This window comes from Danio rerio, chromosome 13, assembly GCF_052040795.2.
Source record: "Danio rerio strain M-AB ecotype USA chromosome 13, GRCz13ab, whole genome shotgun sequence".
Taxonomy (NCBI): domain Eukaryota; kingdom Metazoa; phylum Chordata; class Actinopteri; order Cypriniformes; family Danionidae; genus Danio; species Danio rerio.
The window spans coordinates 33,200,916-33,221,157 of record NC_141033.1 but is presented as its reverse complement, the minus strand read 5'-3'; the positions used below and the strand labels follow the sequence as shown (position 1 = coordinate 33,221,157).

Sequence of the window (20,242 nt, the reverse complement as noted above, 5' to 3'; positions counted from 1 at the left end):
AGATACCGCATGCTGAAGTCAGTGATATTGCAGAAATTGGATGGCATCTCTGAGAATGCAAGTTATGTGTGAGGAAAATGTGCTGAGATTAGAGGCTTTTTCTCTGTGTTTGAGCCACAGGCTGATAGCTTTTAGGTTGGTTTTTGTATTCTTAATCAGTGCAATAACTAGTGTATGGGAAGTATAAGGTACTAGTAACTATGTTTTCTTGAGAAACTACTATTAAAGCTTCTTCTGAGGCTAAATTTCTAAATACAATAAACTGCTGGAAACATGCTTACAATGCATGTTAAACCTGCTTGTATAATGGTTATTTATGTTAGCATATAAACCCTTTTTACATTTCCAGGTTTCTCAGCAGAAGTTGTTATAGTTGGGTAAACTTAATGGGGAAAGAATGAAAGAGTACAACAATTTTTTTTTTTTACTTTTTTGCTGAAATATTGAAAGAAAAAAAAATCATGATGGTGTAATCAAGACTTTCTGAAAAAGAAAAAAAATGTGTAAGACTGATGAGGGCAGTCAGAAGAGAGAATAACATCAAATGTACTCTCAGCCCCATAGACGCTGCATTAGAAACACCCAAGCGCTTATTCATTTTTGTTATTTGATGCAAAGATGATATACATACATAAATACATATAAATGTTCATACATTTTTTTTAATCTAGACATTAAAAACTTTCAAGGATTTAAGATTAGCATGACCGTTAAATGCATCATAACAATCTTGTGAAAAGGGTCCATTAGTCAACTTGCTAGAAAGCATGTTATTAATATGCTAATTCATGTTAACAATGTGTTAAAACATACCAGAAAACGCAATCTGGTAAAACATGTTAGAGAAATGCCAGTAACATGCTAATGCAAGCATGTGCTAGAAACATTCATAGGTTTCTTTCTGTACACTTCACTTTAACTTTTAACTTTAAGCTTACAAAGTTTTTAAACTTTCTTAAGCCAACATAAAAGTTTGTCCCAACTACTATTTAATTGTAACTTTACTGCTGTAAGTACTTTTACCTACAATTCTCAGGCATTCAAATTACCTAGAATGTTCTTTTATGATGCACTTGTGATTTTAAAAGACAAACTGTTGTATTTTTATTATTTTATCCTATACAATAATCAATAATTATTGATTATTTTATTCATGTAAAAGTATAGAATGTTATTTTTAGCATATTGATTACTAGTTGAATAAACAGTTTTACCACAAATACCTTGGTTAGACTATGGTTAGTAATGGTTTATTTATTTAAAAATAAAGTGTTGTAAAAGCCAAGGTTAATTTGTTTAAGGGATGTTAAACTTAGAATATATACTCACCTGACAAGTTACAATATTACCTTTTATACGTTTTCAAAAATAAAATTAATATATAAGGAATTGTGTTAGCTTGGTCTCTTGGTATCATGTTTTGCAATCATGCAGTGCTATAGAATATCTCATTTATGACTCCTTAAATAAATTTTTGAGAATTTTGGGGCATGATCTTAATATTTCAAATTGCTTGTGAACACAGTTTATTACAAAACAATCGCACAGAGCTAAAGTTCATCATCCCAAATCATTGTTTTATTACTTGAGGAAAAAAAATACAGTTTCCGCTATGTTCACAATGAGCTTTTCTCATTGTTTAGTGAGTGACCCCTGCTCTGCGCCAGTTCCCACGAGCCATAAAAGCTCATGCTATTGAGAAAAGACATGAAGTCAGTGCCTTCTGGCTTCAGTGCCCATGTTGCACAGTGGGAGGCATCCTGGGAACAAGGAACATTACATTACATTACTTGAGGTGGTTCCCATTTCCTGAACAAGATCAAGAAGAAGAAAAAATAAACCGTGCTTGTGTACAGTTAGTCATTCTATGATATGGGGCACAGTATTGATGTGAATGTATTAGCTATAAATGTATATTGTACATGCAAAATCAAGCTAAATTTTGCCAATTCCTAATCACTTCATTCTCAAAAGCTAGTGATGGATCATTTTTAAGGCATGGTAATAAAACAAAATGACTAATTCAGTTGCTTTATAATAATAAAACAAATTCAGATGCACATAATTATTAAGCAGCCTTTATTTTAAAGGCCAAATGGCCCATAAACATGATTAAAAGCTCAATATTGGTGGCATTTATGTTAATTAATGAATTACTGTAGTACTGCATCCTTCAGTTCATGTTGCATCTCAGTTTTGGGCCATTTCGCTTGTAAAAGAGAATTTACGGTATAAATGCACATCAGAATATGGCTATTTTCACTTTCAGCCCCCATTAACAATTATACATCTATTATTAATGAATTATATACAACATAACAGTTATAAAGTTGGATGGGGCTTGGAACTGGTAAAGTATTATTGGTAAATGGTATGCTCAGAATATTGACTTGTATAGTGTACACTCAGTAAAAATGTAACAGTATAGTGTAATAATTGTTTTAAATGAATTTGTGTTTAACACTGAAAGTATTATTTGTAAATGTATAAATGTTTACCAGGGGTGGCCAAACTTTTTCTTATGATGGGCCAAAACCCAAACTTGATTTAGGCTAGTTGGAGGAAGGTAAATACAGTTGCCATGGGCAATTTCCTATTGTATTTAATAATGTTTAAAAAGTACTAGAATACATTGCTCTATATTAATTAATACAGTATATATATTGTATTTCATAACAAACTTATTACAGTGAAAACAAAAACAATCTCATTTATAACATTGAGTTACACTAGTTTTTGCCTTGATTTGCTCGTTGATGCCTTCAGCATAGTCCTCTATTTGTTATGTTACAGTATAAACAACCTCAGATTCATTTATATTTAATTAAAACATTTCATTTCTGTGTGCTTTTTTTGTAGCTCTGCAATAAAACATCAAAAAGGTTACGTCAAATTAGAAATGACGATCTCTGTTAAGGGTTTTTATCCCAACCCTCTTCATCATTCTCAGATAGGATGGTGAGCCAAATCAAAGGTTACAATGGGCCAACTTTTGCCCGCTGGCCCTTCTTTGGGAATCTGATTTATACAGAATTTGTATTTTAGTAACTTTTTAAAACAGCAAAATAGGCCGCTATGCACCCTGTTAAAGAAATAGATTATTTACTCCCTTAATTTAGAAAAATCTGCAGTTTACACTTTCAAATTGTTTTGTTGCTAACAAGCTGTTGCCAACAAAGCAGACTGATGGCATTCTATGAACAGTGTAAATAAGAATATAGTGCCCCCTTCTGGCCAAAAGGTTACAGCTGTGTTCGGCATATCATGAAAGATTAAACTATTTTATATAGTTAGTGCTCTAAAATGTTGTTTAAACATGTAAATATTTTTTATTATTTGCATATAGGCTACCATAATTTGCTTACATTTATAGCAGGGTTATGTCTTTAGGTTTAAAATAACGTAAATAAACTCATAATATGCTTTTCTATGTGAATTGCCAACGCATTTTCTTTTCTTGTGCGGCAGAAATTACCTTTTAGTCCCATAAATCGACACATTTGTGAAATTGATACAATTCTTACTATGACAATAAACGACTGCTGGTGGAATTATTTGGGGGAAGTATTAATAGCAAAAAAAAAAAACCCTATTAAATTATTTCAGAACGTCGGCAAATGTTAACGGAAACCATGACTTCCGGTCTATATCGGAAGCTCTTTTTGCAGTGAGTGAAAGCTGACCTACTGTACCGTAAAAAAATTTCCATTCCATGGAGTCTCGCAAAGTATTTTGTGTTTTTGAGACAAACGTCAGTGACGTTTACATTAGGGTCAAGTTCAGTTCACATGACATGTGGGAGGAGCGTCGAGTTGAAGACTAAACGTTTCTTTCAGTCCTCCATGTCTGTATCCTGAACGAATGGATTCAATGGCTCAGCGTCCAGACCGTGATTCTCAGATATTTATAATAGGATGCGGCATCTCAGGAATCGGTGCTGCTCAGAAATTAATCAAACACGGTTTTCATAATGTACGCATTATAGAAGCAACTGCAAGAAGCGGTGGGAGAATACGAACGGGCAGACTGGGTAAGTTATGTATAAAGTATTTTTTAATATCAACCACAATCTGTATTTATTCTGTTGACGTTTTGCTTTTGTATGGTCATTTTCATTGTTAAAATGTCATTGGATGACTCGCTATACTCTCATCATTGTCAAAGGCCTACACGAAAATGTGTTATATGCTATCTGTAATGATGCTGATAATCAGCCTTTCTGTAATAACGTGGTTTGCATGAATCAAGAGATTCAGTTGGCGGAGCATAAAGTGTTTATATTAAATATGGCGAGATAGATAGATAGATAGATAGATAGATAGATAGATAGATAGATAGATAGATAGATAGATAGATAGATAGATAGATGCTGTAGGTAGATTTTGCAGAGCATTTATAACATGACGTTAGATCATGAGGGGCATTTTTATTTAAAAAAAAAAAGGCTTTGAGCGACTGGTATGTGTGTCACTAAGGTTTTAAGTTAAAGTCCATTTTCTTTAACAAGTGAACCCAATAAAACGCAATGCATACAGGCAAGGGTCAACTATATGATGAAAGTACAATTTCAAAGTACAGTTTGGGCAAGGTGTTACAAGGGCTGTACAGTTTTATCATTTATGAACTACAGTATTTCTTGGCCACGCATTTATATATTGATTGAGGGAAAGTTGGTTTTATATTGACACATTTGTTCTTTTTTTGAACTTTGACAGCTTCTTTATATTGTTCACCAAGATACTTGGAATATTGGGTCTGAAATCGCACTTAAGCATGACTTCAAAACATTGGCACTATTTAAATGACTGTGAACAATGTTGTACTTTGATAGTCGTTGGCTGCTAATATGATTTTACTATTTATATTTTGCAAATAATACTTTTCTGAAATTATATTATTAATGAGAAATTACAAATGTGTGAATATAAAACCAACTTTATCTTAATTACATGTTGCCATAAGAGGTCAATGCACGTTCAATGTGCAATATTCAGTAGAATATTATTGTGTCATCCACCTCTGGGCTTCTTAATAGATATAATTCATATTTATTTATTTATTTTTGTTCAAGGTGATAACATCATAGAGATCGGTGCCAACTGGATCCATGGCCCGTCGAAGGAAAACCCAGTGTTCCGTTTGGCATGTGACTATCAGCTCCTAGATAAAGAGTCGATGTCTGAAGAAAACCAGGCCATTGACATTGGGGGTCATCCTCTGTTTGTTCCCAACTGGTTTACCAGTTCAGGTCGGAAACTGGGGCCTGAGACTATGGGCCCAGCGCTTGAGTTTTTCATGACATTACTGGAAAGGAGCCAGCAGTTCCACAGCACCGGTGGAGAACCTCTGCCGAGTGTTGGAGAGTTCATCAAGGCAGAAGCTGAACGTCTGGCCCCAGAGGAGTGGAAGGAGGACAGAGATAACTTTGCAGTGAGGATGGCCATGATAAACACACTCCTCAAACTGGAGTGCTGTGTCAGCGGAACACACACCATGGATGATGTTGGTCTAGGAGCATTTGGCATGTATACAACTCTTCCAGGACTTGACTGCACTTTCCCAGGGTGAGTTTCTGTGCCTTTTTTTTGTCATTTTGAAATGTGTCCTTGAAAGGCACTATATAAGACAAACTCTATTATTGTTGTTGTTGTTGTTGTTGTTGTCCAGTTCCAACAGTGCTTTCTTGAGTCTTGTAAACTAAATTTGTTCAATGTGTTTTTCCCTTAGAGGTTATGAAGGTTTGACTGATCACATGATGAAGGAGCTTCCCCGAGACATAGTCTTATACAACAAGCCTGTAAAGTGCATTCACTGGAACTACACCAAGAATGGGCCCAACACTGGAGGAACGTCATTCCCAGTTACGATTGAATGTGTTAATGGAGAAACATTTGCAGCAGATCATGTTATTGTCACAGTTCCACTTGGTGCGTATAGTAGATTCAGCTTGAATTGTTGACCTAATGAACTATTCTTGAATCTAATTGAATCTAATTTGAGCAAAAAAGCTAATGTTCTGGGCGAGGCAGTGGCGCAGTAGGCTATACTTGTTTCAGTGTTACACTGAATGATGATGGACATTATTTCACTGACATTTTATATATATTTTTTTAAGAATTGTTATTTAAAACATTAAAGTTGATAGTTGCACTTAATATTTTTGATATCTATGTAAAATCAATTATATGAATTTGATTCGGACAGCAAAACTCTGTCTTTGATACATGATCTGTATAAAGATTTTTATTATAGTTTATGACTTAATTTTTTACAAAAAAATAATAATTATGATTAGGGCTGGGCAATTAATTGAAAAGTAATCGATATCGACATTCAGAACCTGTAATCGATCAAATTTTTCCTGGTCAATTTTTTCAGTTATTTTCTTTACTGCGTATTTTCCCTACATGTCACCTCGCTCGGGTAAGGCTGATTTATACTTCTTTGTCTAATGGTCCGGTGCAGGCTTCGTGCGTTCAAATACCTGCATACCTTTCAAAAAATGTAACTACACATCACACATTTGCACTACATTGACGATGATTGGAAGCTGTGCCAGAGATGCTTTGAGACGGCATATTTTCTATTGCAATAAAATTAATATTAACATTAAAATATTTGTTTACAGAAGATTTAAGAAATACACTGTTTAAAATATTATTACAAGATATACAAGAGTATTAAGAAAAGATGTTGCTTATTTTCTACTTTTTTTTTTTCATAAAAAACGCTGAAAATCATTTGTTTCGTTTCCAAAAGTGCAAGTTATTTATTTTCACTTTTTATAGGATAAAAGTGACTGTTTGTTTTAGGCAGTGTGTGTTATCAGTTGTTCAGCGTTGATGGTCTCCCTTCATTTAAAAGTCTTTCACTTGTAATGTGTGTGCATATTTACTGTACATAACTTGTCAGTGAACTATGAGGGCAAAAAAATTAATAAATACAAAAATAAAATAATCGTTCGTTAATCGTAATCCAGTTAAAATGTTCAATTAATCGTGATTTTGATTTTAGGCCAAATCGCTCAGTCCTAGTTATGATAACCTTTCTTTCTTTTTATTTTTTGCAGGATACATGAAGAAGCATCAGAACACTTTTCTGAGTCCTTCTTTTCCACTGCACAAACTACACTCCATTCAGAGAATGGGCTTTGGGACGAACAACAAGATCTTTGTTGAGTTTGAGCAGCCTTTCTGGGATGAAGACTGTGAACTTATTTACCTTGTATGGGAGGACGAGACCCATCTTACTGATGTTGTTTCTGATTTGAAGATGTCCTGGATTAGGAAGTTGACTGGGTTCACTGTGCTGAAGCCCACTGAAAGGTAACACTCTTTAGGAATTTCCTTCAATACTGCAAATTAAAGGTTTATCAAACCCCTAAATGAAAATATGCTGTAATTTGACTTACCCACAGGCTACCCAAGAGTTTATTTTCAAGTAGAACAGTAGAGAAGAGATTTAGCTGAATCTGTAGTCCTTCTTGGTGATTTATATAATGCAAGTCTACAACAAATATATACAGACAAAATTAAATTAATACTTGTCACTACTTTGAGATCTCAAAGGGATAGATCACCTAAAAATTGTAATTTTGTCATAATTTACTCATGCTTTATATTCTTTTGTTGAACACAATATATATTTGAGGAAAGCTGGAAAACTGTAACCACTGACTGCCATTGTGTTTTTGTTTTTAAAAGGAAGTCAATTGTTACATGTTTCCAACATTTTTTCCAAATTATCATCTTTTGTGTTCAGCAGAAGAAAGAAGATCATAAAAGTGTGCAACCAATTAAGGGTGTGTAAATAATAAGCATTTCCCTTTAAATTAAACAATTAGTTAATGCAGCCATATTTGGAACATTATTACCCTCAGGGAACAATGTTTAAATGTGGCATTACGCTACGGAAAGTTTGTCCTCCAGAATGTGATAAACACACTTAGAAATGAGCTGGGGCTGTTGGAAAAATTATCAATGTAGTAAAAAAACATTCGGTTTCTAGCACAGAATGAACATTTAGCTTCATAAGATCTCATAGAATGTATTGTTTTTTGGCGGGGCTCTCATAGTGGAGGTAGCCATTGACTACCTCCAAGCATCATATGAATCATTAAGTACCACAATTTCAGTTAAAAATTGATTAAAATGTTCTATTGAAAAAAGTCACCTATCGTTGAAGTCAGAATTATTAGCCCCCCTGAATTATTAATCTCCCTGTTTATTTTTTTCCCCCAATTTCTATTAAACAGAGACTAGATTTTTTTCAACACATTTCTAAACATAATAGTTTTATTAACTCATTGCTAATAACTGATTTATTTTATTTTTGCCATGATGACATTAAATAATATTTTACTAGATATTTTTCAAAACACTTCTATACATCTTAGTCACATTACAAGGCTTAAATTTGACCTTAAAATGTTTTTTTTATTTATTCAAAACTGCTTTTATTCCAGCCGAAATAAAACAAATAAGAGTTAAAACAAAATATTATTAAATATACAGTAAAAAATTTCCTTGATCTTTTAAACATTATTTGGAAAATATTTTTAAAAAGAAGAAAAAAATCAAAGGGGGATAATAATTCTGACTTTAACTGTACATCTTGGTTGATCTGAGAATAAATGAACAGCAGTCGGCAATATATGTTATTGTAATGTCATTTTTTAGTTGTACTATCCCTTTAAACTATTATAAGTATGATGTTGTACAGATTTGGACATGTGCTCTGTGGATGGATCGCAGGGCAGGAATCGGAGTACATGGAATCTCTGTCTGAACTAGAAGTGCTGCAGACTGTCACACAACTCCTTCGCATATTTACTGGTAATATTTTTACTTTTTTATCCCAAATTATTAGATATAGTCTAAAAATCTTGAGAGCACATTCAGAATGAGCAACGCATTTTGTAAAAGAAAATAAGTACATTTGTGACTTAACCACAAGTAAATAAAATAAAATCACTTTAATAAGTAATTGGCGGGCGGTTCTTTCCGCTTTGGCGACCCCCTGATAAATTGGGGGCCAAGTCAAAGAAAAATGAATCAATATAATAAAGATTATAAAACATACAATTTCAATAGCTTGTTGAATCTTTTTAATTTTCAGGAAATCCAACTATTATGCCAAGGAAGCTGTTACGATCTCAATGGTTCCATGAGCCCTATTCCTGTGGATCTTACTCCTACGTGGCCAAAGGTTGCTCAGGATATGACATCGATAACCTCGCTGAACCCTTGCCGTTGAAAGGCTCCAACTCAAAGGTTTTCAATTGCTTAGCCATTACACTTCTTATTTTATCAGCAACGCCAACCTGATTTTACCAAGTAGGACATGTTCCTGCATTAATATCGATGTTGTTCCTGGAATAACATTACAATCAGCCAATCAGAATTAAGGGATGTGTTTACAATTTATGTTTAGGCTTACGGTTGGGTTTATGCACTTCTACAGAATTGTTATCCAGCTACCCTCTGATTTTGGGAATAATTTACAGTTATGGTTGGGTTTGGTGGTATGGATTGCATTTTTAAACAAATATGGTGTTCTGGGATTAACATCGATGTTAATCCAGGATTGCATCGTACTTGGTAAAATCATGATGTGCTTATGGGCAATAAACAGGAATTTTCATCATTAACTTCCATTTAATTATTAAATGATGATTCTTTCTTGTACAATACAGTAAATGGTACTTTGCGTTTGCAGCCTTTGCAGGTGTTATTTGCAGGAGAAGCTACACACAGGTCTTTCTTCTCTACGGTGCATGGAGCTTTACTCAGTGGCTGGAGAGAGGCAGAGCGTCTGATATCTCACCACACTTCTGCTTCTGGATCATTCTCATCTAAACTGTGAATGCTGTCCTCGTCTGGAAAGATTGCCCTTTTCATTGAAACTGAAAGGGTTTGTACCTTAAAATCGTCAGTAAAGGATTATCCGGATGTAATGAATGACTGCTTGGCAATTGTCCCAATGCCTTTGCAAAAATATAAGTGGGTATTTAAAAATTTCAGTAACGCTTTACACTGAAGTTGCATTAGTTAACATGAACAAACAGTGCACGGCGATACAGCATATATTCAAATACAACAATGCTCATTTCATTGTTACTAATCATGGCCTAATCAAAAGTTGTAAATATACACAGGGCTTTTTCCTGGCTCAGAATAAAGCAGAGGGGTATCCTGATTGTGACATTTTTGCTACTTAAAACGAACACATTTTGCATTATTTTAATATTATCAAGTAACATTATCTTATTTTAAAAAGGCTAATGTTAAATGTAATGAAATACATGACCACTGCTTGAGCATCACTTGGGGACTGTTGGTAGCCATGACTTTCTGCCTGATATATTTTATATAGATTAAAATGTTATCTATTTACAGTTGAGGTCAACATTATTAAACCCCTTGAATTATTATCGCCCCTGTTGATTTATTTTTTTCATCAAGTTTTTGTTTAATGGAGAAAAGATTTTTTTAACACATTTCTAAACATAATAGTTCTAATAACTCATTTCTAATAACTAGTTTCTCTTATCTTTGCCATGATGACAGTAAATAATATTTTAATAAATATTTTCCAAGACACTTCTATACAGTACAAAGGGATATTTTAAGGCTTAACTAGGTTAATTAGGTTAACTAGGCAGGATAGGGTAATTAGGCAAGTTATTGTATAATGATGGTTTGTTCTGTAGACTATCAAAAAATATATGGCTTAAAGGGGCTAATAATTTTGACCTTAATGTTTTTTTTTTTTAATAAAACAAATAAGACTTTCTCCTGTAGAAAAAATATCAGACATACTGTGAAAATTTTCTTGCTCTTAAAATTCATTTGGGAAATATTTAAAAAAGAAAGAAGATTTCAAAGGGCAGCTAATAATTCTGATTTCAACTTTATATATTAGTTCATGTTAACTTTTGCAACAAATGAGGCCTTATTTTTGTGTTACCAAATGCTAGTTGTTGTTTCTGTGATCTGAAAATAATTTATATATATTAAACATATTTTCTCATAATACTTTTTGTGTGTTTGTTTAAATTTTCTCAATTGTCTTGTGTTAAAAACGTAATCAGTACAATATAATTGTTTATCATAAATATTTAAACTTACTGCAATATATTCATACATAATAATAGAAGATAGTGTTTGGGTTATAAATAATTGAAAATTGATTGTAACCAGAATTAAACTGTAAATGTTAAACAGACATTCAAATAGTTTTTATTTGTATATTTAATGGCACAAACTATTGTGCAGAACGAATGTACGGTCACATTTTAGTGTATGCAGCTTTGCATTGTTATTTATCATGAGTAAAATAAGTAATAGATTTAAGTGAATTTTTTAAAGTGAAACTAGTTTCAAGAGGATTGTGTTTATGATTGACCACAGCTGGTCCTGCATTAGCTACTGCATTATCCACCAATCAAATGATTCATAGCTCACTATAAATAACAAAGTTTCTTACTTCAGTCATTTTCTTGAAGAATCCCCCCTTCCACCCCTACTTCTCCTTTTTTCCTGATAGGGTGACATGGCGGTCCAGTGGTTAGTACTGTTGCCTCACATCAAGAATGTCACTGGTTCAAGTCCCTAGAGTTTACATGTTCTCCCCATGTGACATAGGTGAAATGATCAAATCAAATTAGTACCATAGACAAACTCTTAATCAGCAGTATATCTCCATATAGCAATCCCTAATTTGTCATTAACCATAAATAAGCTGGGGAGTTCTTGAGACCTACCTGAGCTTTAATTCCCCCCTCGCTCTGGAAACTAGAGAGAGAACCATGGGCATGGGACAGCATGCCTAACAGGAAAACTGGAAGTAAAAACTGTTCTTGACTATTATATATTTATTGCCTTGTATTTAAAATTCCATGAAATATGGACCACTGTACACAAAGTACAATTATATTTATTTAAAAATTAAGTAATGTAACAATTTTTCATAGATGTTACCCAGTGATAGGTTGCAGCTGGAAGGGCATACGCTGCATAAAACATATGCTGAATAAGTTGGCAGTTCATTCCGCTGTGGCGACTCCAGAATATTCAAGGGACTATGCCGAAAAGAAAATTAATGAACGAATGAACAATTTTTCTGCATTTGCTTTGTAGTTTGCATAAACCACTGTACATATATTATAATTACTTTATAATATGGATATTTTAACCCACACAAAACATATTTATCATAGCTTAAACGGTATAGGTATAAAACGTATGCCTACTTATTATTGTTCTCCATCCCGCGCAGTAGAGGGCGGTGTGCCCAAAAGTCACTGCTTCTTTGTTACAAAAGCCACCGAAGAAGAATCACGTCACGATGGAAACCTCTCTTCATCTTTTAGCAAGACAACATCACAAGTTCTTTTCAGATTTCAAGTGAACGGTGAGTGGACTGTCATAAGCCTGCAAGTGCAGCGTATATTTATTACTTATCTATTAAACAATCTTAAACTAAATGTAAGAAGGTCATTTTTGGTCGTGAAGTGTTTATTTAGCACGGACGCGTTTGATGGATATTATAGTTTTAAGTAACGTTAAGTGACTAAAGACATGTCATTATGAGTACTGCTCACTAGTACCTTTTTAATATATATATATATATATAATATCTGCCTTTTCTGTCTTAGCACTGGTGGAACCATGGAAATGGGTCATGAAGAGCTTCTACAGCTGAATTAGAGCTTTGGCCATCAAAAGTCGAAGACTTGGTTATAATGGAGCAAGGTTTGCCATCTCCAAAAGCAGCCTCACTGCAACTTATGATGACAGGATGCTTAAAAAGTGAAAACAATAGTACATTCACATCGCAAACCAACTCCATGGAGCCAGAGATAGAAGTCAAACTGGAACCTGATCAAGATTCTTCATCTCTTGACTTTAACGAACCAGAAATGTTTCCTCATTCTCCTGGAGTTATTAAAGAGGAAAATGTGGATTTTGGCATGCAAATCTTACCAACAGGCCTAATACCTCCAGTTGAAATGGAGGAAGACTCTGAAATCAAAACGAACAAAGCTGATTTAAGCAAGAAATGCACTGGCAAGCAGAAAACGACAAGAAAACGAAAAGGAAGTGATGCACCAAGCCATTCAATGAGATGTTCCACAGAGCAGTGTAAAACAACCAATCAAATTATTCCAACTAAAATGAATTCTGATGTGTCGGGTGAAGAAATCACTTATGTGATAATACAAGAAAACACCACACAAAATCCAAAGAAACCAGGTTCCGGCAAAACGTCCTGCAAAGAAGAGCGGTTTATGTGTGAAACCTGTGGAAAAGGATTTCAGCGGTCTGATCTGCTCACGGATCACAGGAAAATCCACAGGAGACAGAAACCATATGCTTGTGAGCATTGCGGGATGAAGTTTGCCAAGCCGTCTTATTTGAAAATCCACTTGCGTAGACACGCCGGTGACCGGCCAATCACATGTGACCAGTGTGACAAGAGGTTTTTCGACACCTATGACTTAAAGGTGCACCAGAGAGATCACACTGGAGAAAGACCTTATATATGCTCGGAGTGCGGGAAGGGCTTTAAACGCATTTACATTCTTAACAAACATAAACTGACCCACTCAAAGGAGAGACCCTTCCAGTGCTCTGTGTGTGGTAAAGCTTACAGATATGGCTACAGTTACAGGTTGCATATGAAAGAGCATCTTGAAGAGGGTCCATGATGTGTGGTAGCATATTTATTAACTATACATTCTCATTCCTTTCTTAAGGGAAGAATATATCCACGTGTATTGTAAAATCTGTTTTAGAGCTTGAGTAGGCTTTTTAAATGAAAACTTTCCTCTATGCTTTTAATGGTGGTTTAAATGAAGGATCCTCAGTGATCAATTGTTCCACTCTGAAAGAGTTATGTGGTTGATTAATGTAGTTTTCAATTGATTTAGTATATGGTATTCTTGCTTATAACTGTGTGTTAAGAGCAGGTTTCTGCACATTAAAATTAGGGCATTACAGATAAGTCTCGTTTTTCTTTCTGATCATTTGTGTTTGAAGAAATGTTTCAGCTGATATTATAGAGAATGTATCACGAGTTATAATAGAATTAAGTACCTGTGTAAGATTAAATATTAAACACTGCAAAAGCAAGTTTTACATTAGTCAAACAGTGATAAATGGAACGATGGTTTGGAAATAAAGGCAATTTTGCTATGATGAATCATGTACTGTATGTATGTTTGTATGCTGCCTTTCAAAGAGCATAATACACCTTGCAGCGAAAGCTGTAAAATTGCTAAATATTATTACAATTAAAATAATTATTTCTATTTAAATATATATTTAAAAAGGAAATTTACTCTTGTGATACAACGCTGATTTTTTAGCAGACATTACTCCATGAAATCTTTGTAAGATGCTAATTTAGTACTCACTTGTCTTTTAATATCAATGTTTCAATCAGTTGTAATTTTTAATAGTATTTATACTATTAACAGTGCAGTTTTGAGGATTTATTTGAAATAATATATATTTGCTATGTTTAGAAATGTATTTACTGTCACTTTAGATCAATTAGATGCACCCTTGCTGACTAAAATATTTTGTTTTTGAAAATAAAAGCAATTAGAGACCTCAAACCTTGCAATGGTAGTATATATGTTTAAAAAGAATGTTCACCCTCATTCAACTTCAAACCTGTATAGCTTTCTTTTTGTAAAATCCAAAAGAAGATGTTTTGAAGAATGCATATCTGTGTTTTCATACAATAAAAGCCATATTTGGACTTCTATAGGGAAAAAAACAATAATTTGAAACATAATTTTTTTTTTTAAGTTTTAATTTTGTTACAGAGTAAAAAGATGTCATGCAGGTGTGGAATCATACAGTATGGAGATCTTGTTGGGTTGTTGTTTGATCATTTCTCCAGCAGAGGGAGGCCAAATCCAGCACATTTTTATTAAATGTTACTACACAGAAATGTAATGTCCTATAAAAATGCACCTTTTGTAAATTGTGTGTTTAAAGGTGGAATCATGTAAGTAGCATTCGGTTTAATGATGGAAGCATCAGGAAATGGAAAAACATGGCAGAAAGTCACCAAAGAAGAGAAACGCGTTTATTGGTTTGAGTCTTCGAAACTTCTCTCCACTCCGATGAGATGTCCCAGTATGAGAATTGTTTTTGGATCCATTACAGAACCCGCTTTTTAGAGCTGCCATGTCTGTTGGCAGATTTGAAGACTTTCACAGTCACCTGCAGTTTAATAACATGAGAACCAGAGCGGAAAGAGAAACATTAGACCAACTGGCAGCTTTCCGAAATGTGTGGGACCTGTTCCTGGTCAACTGTAAGAAAAGGTTCATCCTGGGGAATTGTGTCACTGTGGGTGAACAGATTATGCCATTCAGAGGAAGATGCACACATTTCAGCAACACTGGACTAAGCAACCTGTCAATGGTGTTAAAGTGTTTTGGTTGTGCGACGAGGGGTTTTTCTATGCTACTGATGCTGTGATCCACACTGGCAAACAGTCAGGAGAGGAGACTAAAGAGATGCTTGCAGAGGACACAGTTCTGATGTTGTCCAGTGGGCAGAAAGGTACAAATATGGATTTATAATTCAAAATGTAGGGTCAGTAAATGGTTTTATTTTATAATTAACTAATGAAAAGCAGCAGTAACAACATTCATCATGCTAACAAAAGATTTAGGTTGACTGCCTTCAACAATAGGAAATGTTTTCTGAGCCACTAATCAGCATATTACTGAAAGCATTGCGTAATCTGGAAATTAAATTCAGTTTAATTTCAGTAAATTAAATAAAACTTGTATTTATTAAAATAAAAATAAAAAATAAAATACCAAAGTAAAAATAAAATTCTGACAGGGGCGATGCGGTGGCGCAATTTGTAGCGCTCTCACCTTACAGCAAGAAGGTCGCTGGTTCGAGCCTCGGCTGGGTCAGTTGGCATTTCTGTGTAAAGTTGGCATGTTCTCTCCGCGTTTGCGTGGGTTTCCTCTGGGTCCTCCGGTTTCCTCCAAAAGTCCAAAGGCATGCAGTAGAGGTGAATTGGGTAAGCTAAGTTGTCTGTAGTGTATGTGTGAATGAAAATGTGTGGGTGATTCCGAGTGATGGGTTGCATAACATGCAAACTCATCACAGCAATGTCAACTGACTCAGCCGGGACTCAAACTAGTGACCTCCTTGCTGTGAGACGACAGTGCTAGCCACTGAGCCACTGTGCCACCCCAATATAACTTTATGGGGAAACCAATAATGCCTAATACAAACACTAGCCATTAGCTTTATGATTTCACCACAGCACTGTATTTTTTTCTTAAAGGGCACCTAGTTTACCCCTTTTACAAGATGTAAGATTACCCTTTGGTGTCTCCAGAATGTGTCTGTAAAGTTTCAGCTTAAAATACCCATCAGGTTATTTATTATAGCCTCCAGAATCTGCTCATTTTACTGTGTTGAGTATACTCTAGCTGTTTTTGTAGCCTGTGGCTTTAAATGCAAATGAGCTGCTTCTCTCCGCCCACCGTTTCTGTCTGCCAGTCTGCCTCTCATCATGCGTTTTGTCAGGTTAACAGCACAGTGACAGAGAAAGACTCTGATGAAGCTGAAGTACAGCTCATTAGTCTAAAATACCAAGTATGTTTATTTCAAGTATTTGTGGTGGAGTTAATTCAAGCCTTTCTAAAATTATAAGTCTCACACAAATGCCATTTGCAGTACACACAAACACATACACACACACACACACACACACATATTAGCATTTACTGACACCATGTGGCCAAGGTGATTATAGCGGTATAGAATTAGATATTGATCTTACAGTCTTTATTACAAACATGCTCGGTTTTAAAAACGTTTTAAACTTATAAACTTCACAGAAGGTTGTAACAAATATTTTAATCTCCGTTTATCTGCAAAAAAAATTCTGTGGACGTGTGTATACATGTTATTATAGAGATGCTTGTCAATCAATTAGTTGGGCTGGGAAATGTCACTGGGATTTGCTTCCTATTTTAATGTCAGGAAAATAAAATAAATTAAAAAGAGACTTGTTGGGTTTATATAACTCCAATTTGCCAGTTGAAACACGAAACATACACACAGTTCTCTTCAAACGGCTTGCAAATGTTGATTTTCATCATAGGTGCCCTTTAAATCACAGTTTACCTCAATCTAGAAGCCTTCTATTTTAGATTCCAGACTTAGCCTCTACCAGACTGCCATTACTTACTTGAATGCCAACTCACTTGCCATTAGTGTGTGTGTTTGTGTGTGTGTTTGTGTGTGTGTGTGTGTGTTTCCCCTCATAATAGGTCTTAACATTACATTGGACAGCATCTAAACCAGTGTCCCTCTGGCGGAGAAGACTTTGACCATGGTTTGTACCATTCACCCTAAAAATCCACACGTGCCAGCGATCAAGAAGCCATTCAAATCACGAGCACCACACACCTGAATTTGGATTTTGCGGCAACGTTTCTATGGTGAGTTATGTACCAAAACAAAGAAGGCAGAGATTCTGTACTGAATGTGACCAATGAAAAAAAACGAGCTTGAGGTTTTCCACTACTACAACCGCACTAAAGGAGGAGTCAGCAGTGTTCTGCAGATGGCCCAAAATTATACCTGCAAGCGGCGTACAAAGAGATGGTCCATGCTGATGTGGTATAACATGCTGAATATTGCATTCATTAACTCTTACACCGTTTTTATTGCTCAGCACCCCGGTTTCATGGGTGGTGGGCCTAACATACAGCGCTTGTTCACTAAAGAGCTGGTGATACAGCTTGTAGTGCCTTTATTAGTTGGATGCAGAGACGAAAGCCATGGATTGTCTAAGAACATCTTTGAGGCCATGGAGAGATACGGAGTCCACACACCAGTGACCGTTTTCAATCCAGGAACAGAGCGGGCAGAAAAATATAAGGAAGAGGTGTTGTTACTGTTTAGACAGAAAAGTGAGCAGTACATTAAGTTTCTGCACGTTCTTCTTTTTCTATTTGACTAATGACTACTGCTGATCATTTTATTTTCTGACATTTTTTTAAGTAACATAAAAAAATTCTGTGTGTATAGTAAATAGATTTTTGAACTTTCTACTTTAAGAAATACATGATAACCTACTAAATGAGCTTAAATGTGTGCAATTCATGAATGGTTTGGATCACTGATCGGTTGGTCACTCTTTAGAGAAGATACTCTGTAGATTAGTTTGCGCTTCAAAAAATGAAAGTAATCAAGTTGCACTGTGCTAACATTTATGGAAAAGAGTACAGTGACCCAGGTAGCACAGAATTCTGGCCCAGATTTGGCAAAAAGCTGGCACAGCGGGCATTCTTCCAGCACTGGCATACAGCATGTGGGCCAAACATGGCCTGGGTTTGGCAGAGGGGGGTCCATCTTTAAGGCAGCACACAAGATTTTGGCCAGATTTAAAAGTGTAGTAAAAATGTATTTGTGGGTCATGCAAGTTTGGCCTGTCGTGACCCACATTTAAAATTATTTTTGAGTAAAGAAAAAAAAAATCTACCAATCAGTTCGTTTTGAGAAAAAGCATTTCCATATTGTGCCTAAAGCGCAATGCTTCATGGGTTTATCAGTTTCATTGCAATTGTGACAAACCAACCTATCTGGCCCAGTTATTAGTTTTTAACTTGGCTGAGACTTCACCCAGATATGGTCCATGTTTGCCCCTTGTCTGGAAGCCAAACTTTGTCCGGTCATGTACTGTAACTCACTGCGGCATGCAGGTCAAGCAAAACCTGATTGTCTGGGCCAGAAAAAATTTGCTGTGTGTGTACTGTACTAAATATTTGGTAATATTTATAAAACGTACTGAATCTAAAATTGCTAAGCTATATGTCTAGCCAAATTATGTTTTGATAATCTATTATTATTTTTTATTATTATTATAAATATTAATAATATTGAAGTGTTTAGTCCTTCAGATGATAACAAATTTAAGATGACTACTAAAATATGTGAAACAGGTGCAGTGACATTAAAACTGGCCTCGCTTTTGGTCGCCTGGGATGGTTTTTAGGTTTATGAAAATAATGGCAGTGGTAAACAACTTGACAATACTTGGGCATTTTGTCGTACAGCATTCATATTATCTTCTTATTAGGTTTTTACAATGCTTCGAAAACTAATAACTTATTGTTTCTGACGTCAGATTTCCCGCTAACTGACAGTTGTAGGGTTAATCTTGTAACACAACTGTATTATTCTCATTTATATAATGTAAATGACATTGAAATTCGGTCATATTTGAGGATTAAACCATGTTCAGCATGGGCTTAAGGGATCAAATTTACGAAACATGTATACATTTTAAAGAACCGAAACCCAAGTACATATTGGGAGGTAATGTAAGCTGTTCATTTTAGATAAGTTAGTTGAATGAATGAAATGTTGTCAAATGCTTGTAGAAAAAGTCGATTAAAAATTATCAACGCCACAAGGTGGAGCCCAAGTCAGCTTGCACTGGAGGCCAAAACACAGCTCAGGTGAGTTTAAAGTAATAACTTTTTCACCCCTTCTCCAGCAAAATATAATTATGTTCCTAATAAATTTTACGCAATTACTTATGTAGTGCATGTGTTGTTTCATTTATCTTGGCTTTAATGTGATTAATTAAATTGAAAACAAATGTTCGTTGTTAAACTTTGCTATTTATTTCCTAGTGTTTTAGGGGACTTTTCCTTGGGGTCTGTTTGTGGGTCATCATCACTTAAGAATCTCACCCCCGTTGTTAAACAAACAAACCCATTTGCTAGCATCAGCCTATTGGTTTCCTTAAGGTGTTTAGTTTCACATATACCACTAAGCTCTTCCATGTGAACTGGTGTCAATTAGGTGGTTTTATATGGGAAGATTTTCTCAAGCGATTTAGTGCTTTCTTAATTATTGGATTAAAAGACTATTTGTTATCATACAACACTTTTTAATTACTGCTAAATATAGATCATGCTCTGACTGGTGATTTGAATATATTTATAAATCTCTTCTTAATGTTTTAAAACTAATTGCGTTTTTAAATGTTTTGTGATAAATCTAAATATTCCTTTCAATTTAACTCGTAGCCAATAATCAACAGGTTGCCTCTATAAACAAGCCCATATGTAAAATAAGACGTGTTGATTGGCCAGTCAAGTCAATGACGCGCACAGACGCTTTATGAATATTCAACGAGTTCCTTGCTGTTACAGTGCAAATAAAACGAGATAACG

General features: G+C 34.9%; 3 protein-coding genes and 1 long non-coding RNA gene across 5 annotated transcripts in view; 3 read left to right on the top strand and 1 right to left on the bottom strand.

Moving 5' to 3' along the window:
- rassf4a (Ras association domain family member 4a) overlaps positions 1-1,389 on the top strand; it is a 35,638-nt gene extending 34,249 nt beyond the window's left edge. Inside the window, exon 12 of the mRNA NM_001009985.2 lies at positions 3-1,389. Coding sequence (NP_001009985.2) covers positions 3-72 — 70 coding nt within the window. The 3' untranslated portion in view covers positions 73-1,389. The remainder of the gene's footprint in view (positions 1-2) is intronic.
- Positions 1,390-3,644: 2,255 nt separating this feature from the next.
- On the top strand, positions 3,645-11,036 carry paox (polyamine oxidase). 2 transcript variants are annotated; one of them, XR_015505232.1, is made up of 7 exons: positions 3,645-4,030; positions 5,072-5,564; positions 5,728-6,532; positions 6,709-7,325; positions 8,722-8,834; positions 9,118-9,272; positions 9,718-11,036. XR_015505232.1 is itself a non-coding variant. In NM_001328052.1 (7 exons), exons 1-7 carry the CDS (start codon positions 3,862-3,864, stop codon positions 9,862-9,864), a joined length of 1,533 nt encoding a protein of 510 aa, NP_001314981.1. In that variant the 5' UTR covers positions 3,805-3,861; the 3' UTR covers positions 9,865-11,036. The 2 variants fall into 2 exon arrangements, 1 of the variants encoding a protein (NP_001314981.1); NM_001328052.1 differs by having other exon boundaries at positions 3,805-4,030; positions 5,728-5,927; positions 7,070-7,325.
- LOC147834231 (uncharacterized) lies at positions 3,787-12,064 on the bottom strand. Its single transcript, XR_015506103.1, has 4 exons — positions 11,982-12,064; positions 11,488-11,841; positions 6,709-7,506; positions 3,787-6,528 (listed from the first exon to the last, which is right to left on the bottom strand). It is a non-coding gene; the product is annotated as an uncharacterized LOC147834231 (long non-coding RNA).
- A 281-nt stretch (positions 12,065-12,345) lies between these two features.
- Positions 12,346-14,205, top strand: wu:fj13e08. The gene is made up of 2 exons (XM_087279528.1): positions 12,346-12,414; positions 12,659-14,205. Exon 2 carries the CDS (start codon positions 12,746-12,748, stop codon positions 13,709-13,711), a length of 966 nt encoding a protein of 321 aa, XP_087135654.1. The 5' UTR covers positions 12,346-12,414; positions 12,659-12,745; the 3' UTR covers positions 13,712-14,205.
- Positions 14,206-20,242: the final 6,037 nt, after the last annotated feature.

Excerpts from the sequence above, each read along its gene's own strand:
- paox (NM_001328052.1), top strand. The coding sequence starts at position 3,862 with ATGGATTCAATGGCTCAGCGTCCAGACCGTGATTCTCAGATATTTATA. Across the intron at positions 4,031-5,071 it reads AATACGAACGGGCAGACTGG|GTGATAACATCATAGAGATC; the intron begins GTAAGTTATGTA and ends TTTTTGTTCAAG. Across the intron at positions 9,273-9,717 it reads TGAAAGGCTCCAACTCAAAG|CCTTTGCAGGTGTTATTTGC; the intron begins GTTTTCAATTGC and ends TTGCGTTTGCAG.
- wu:fj13e08 (XM_087279528.1), top strand. The coding sequence starts at position 12,746 with ATGGAGCAAGGTTTGCCATCTCCAAAAGCAGCCTCACTGCAACTTATG.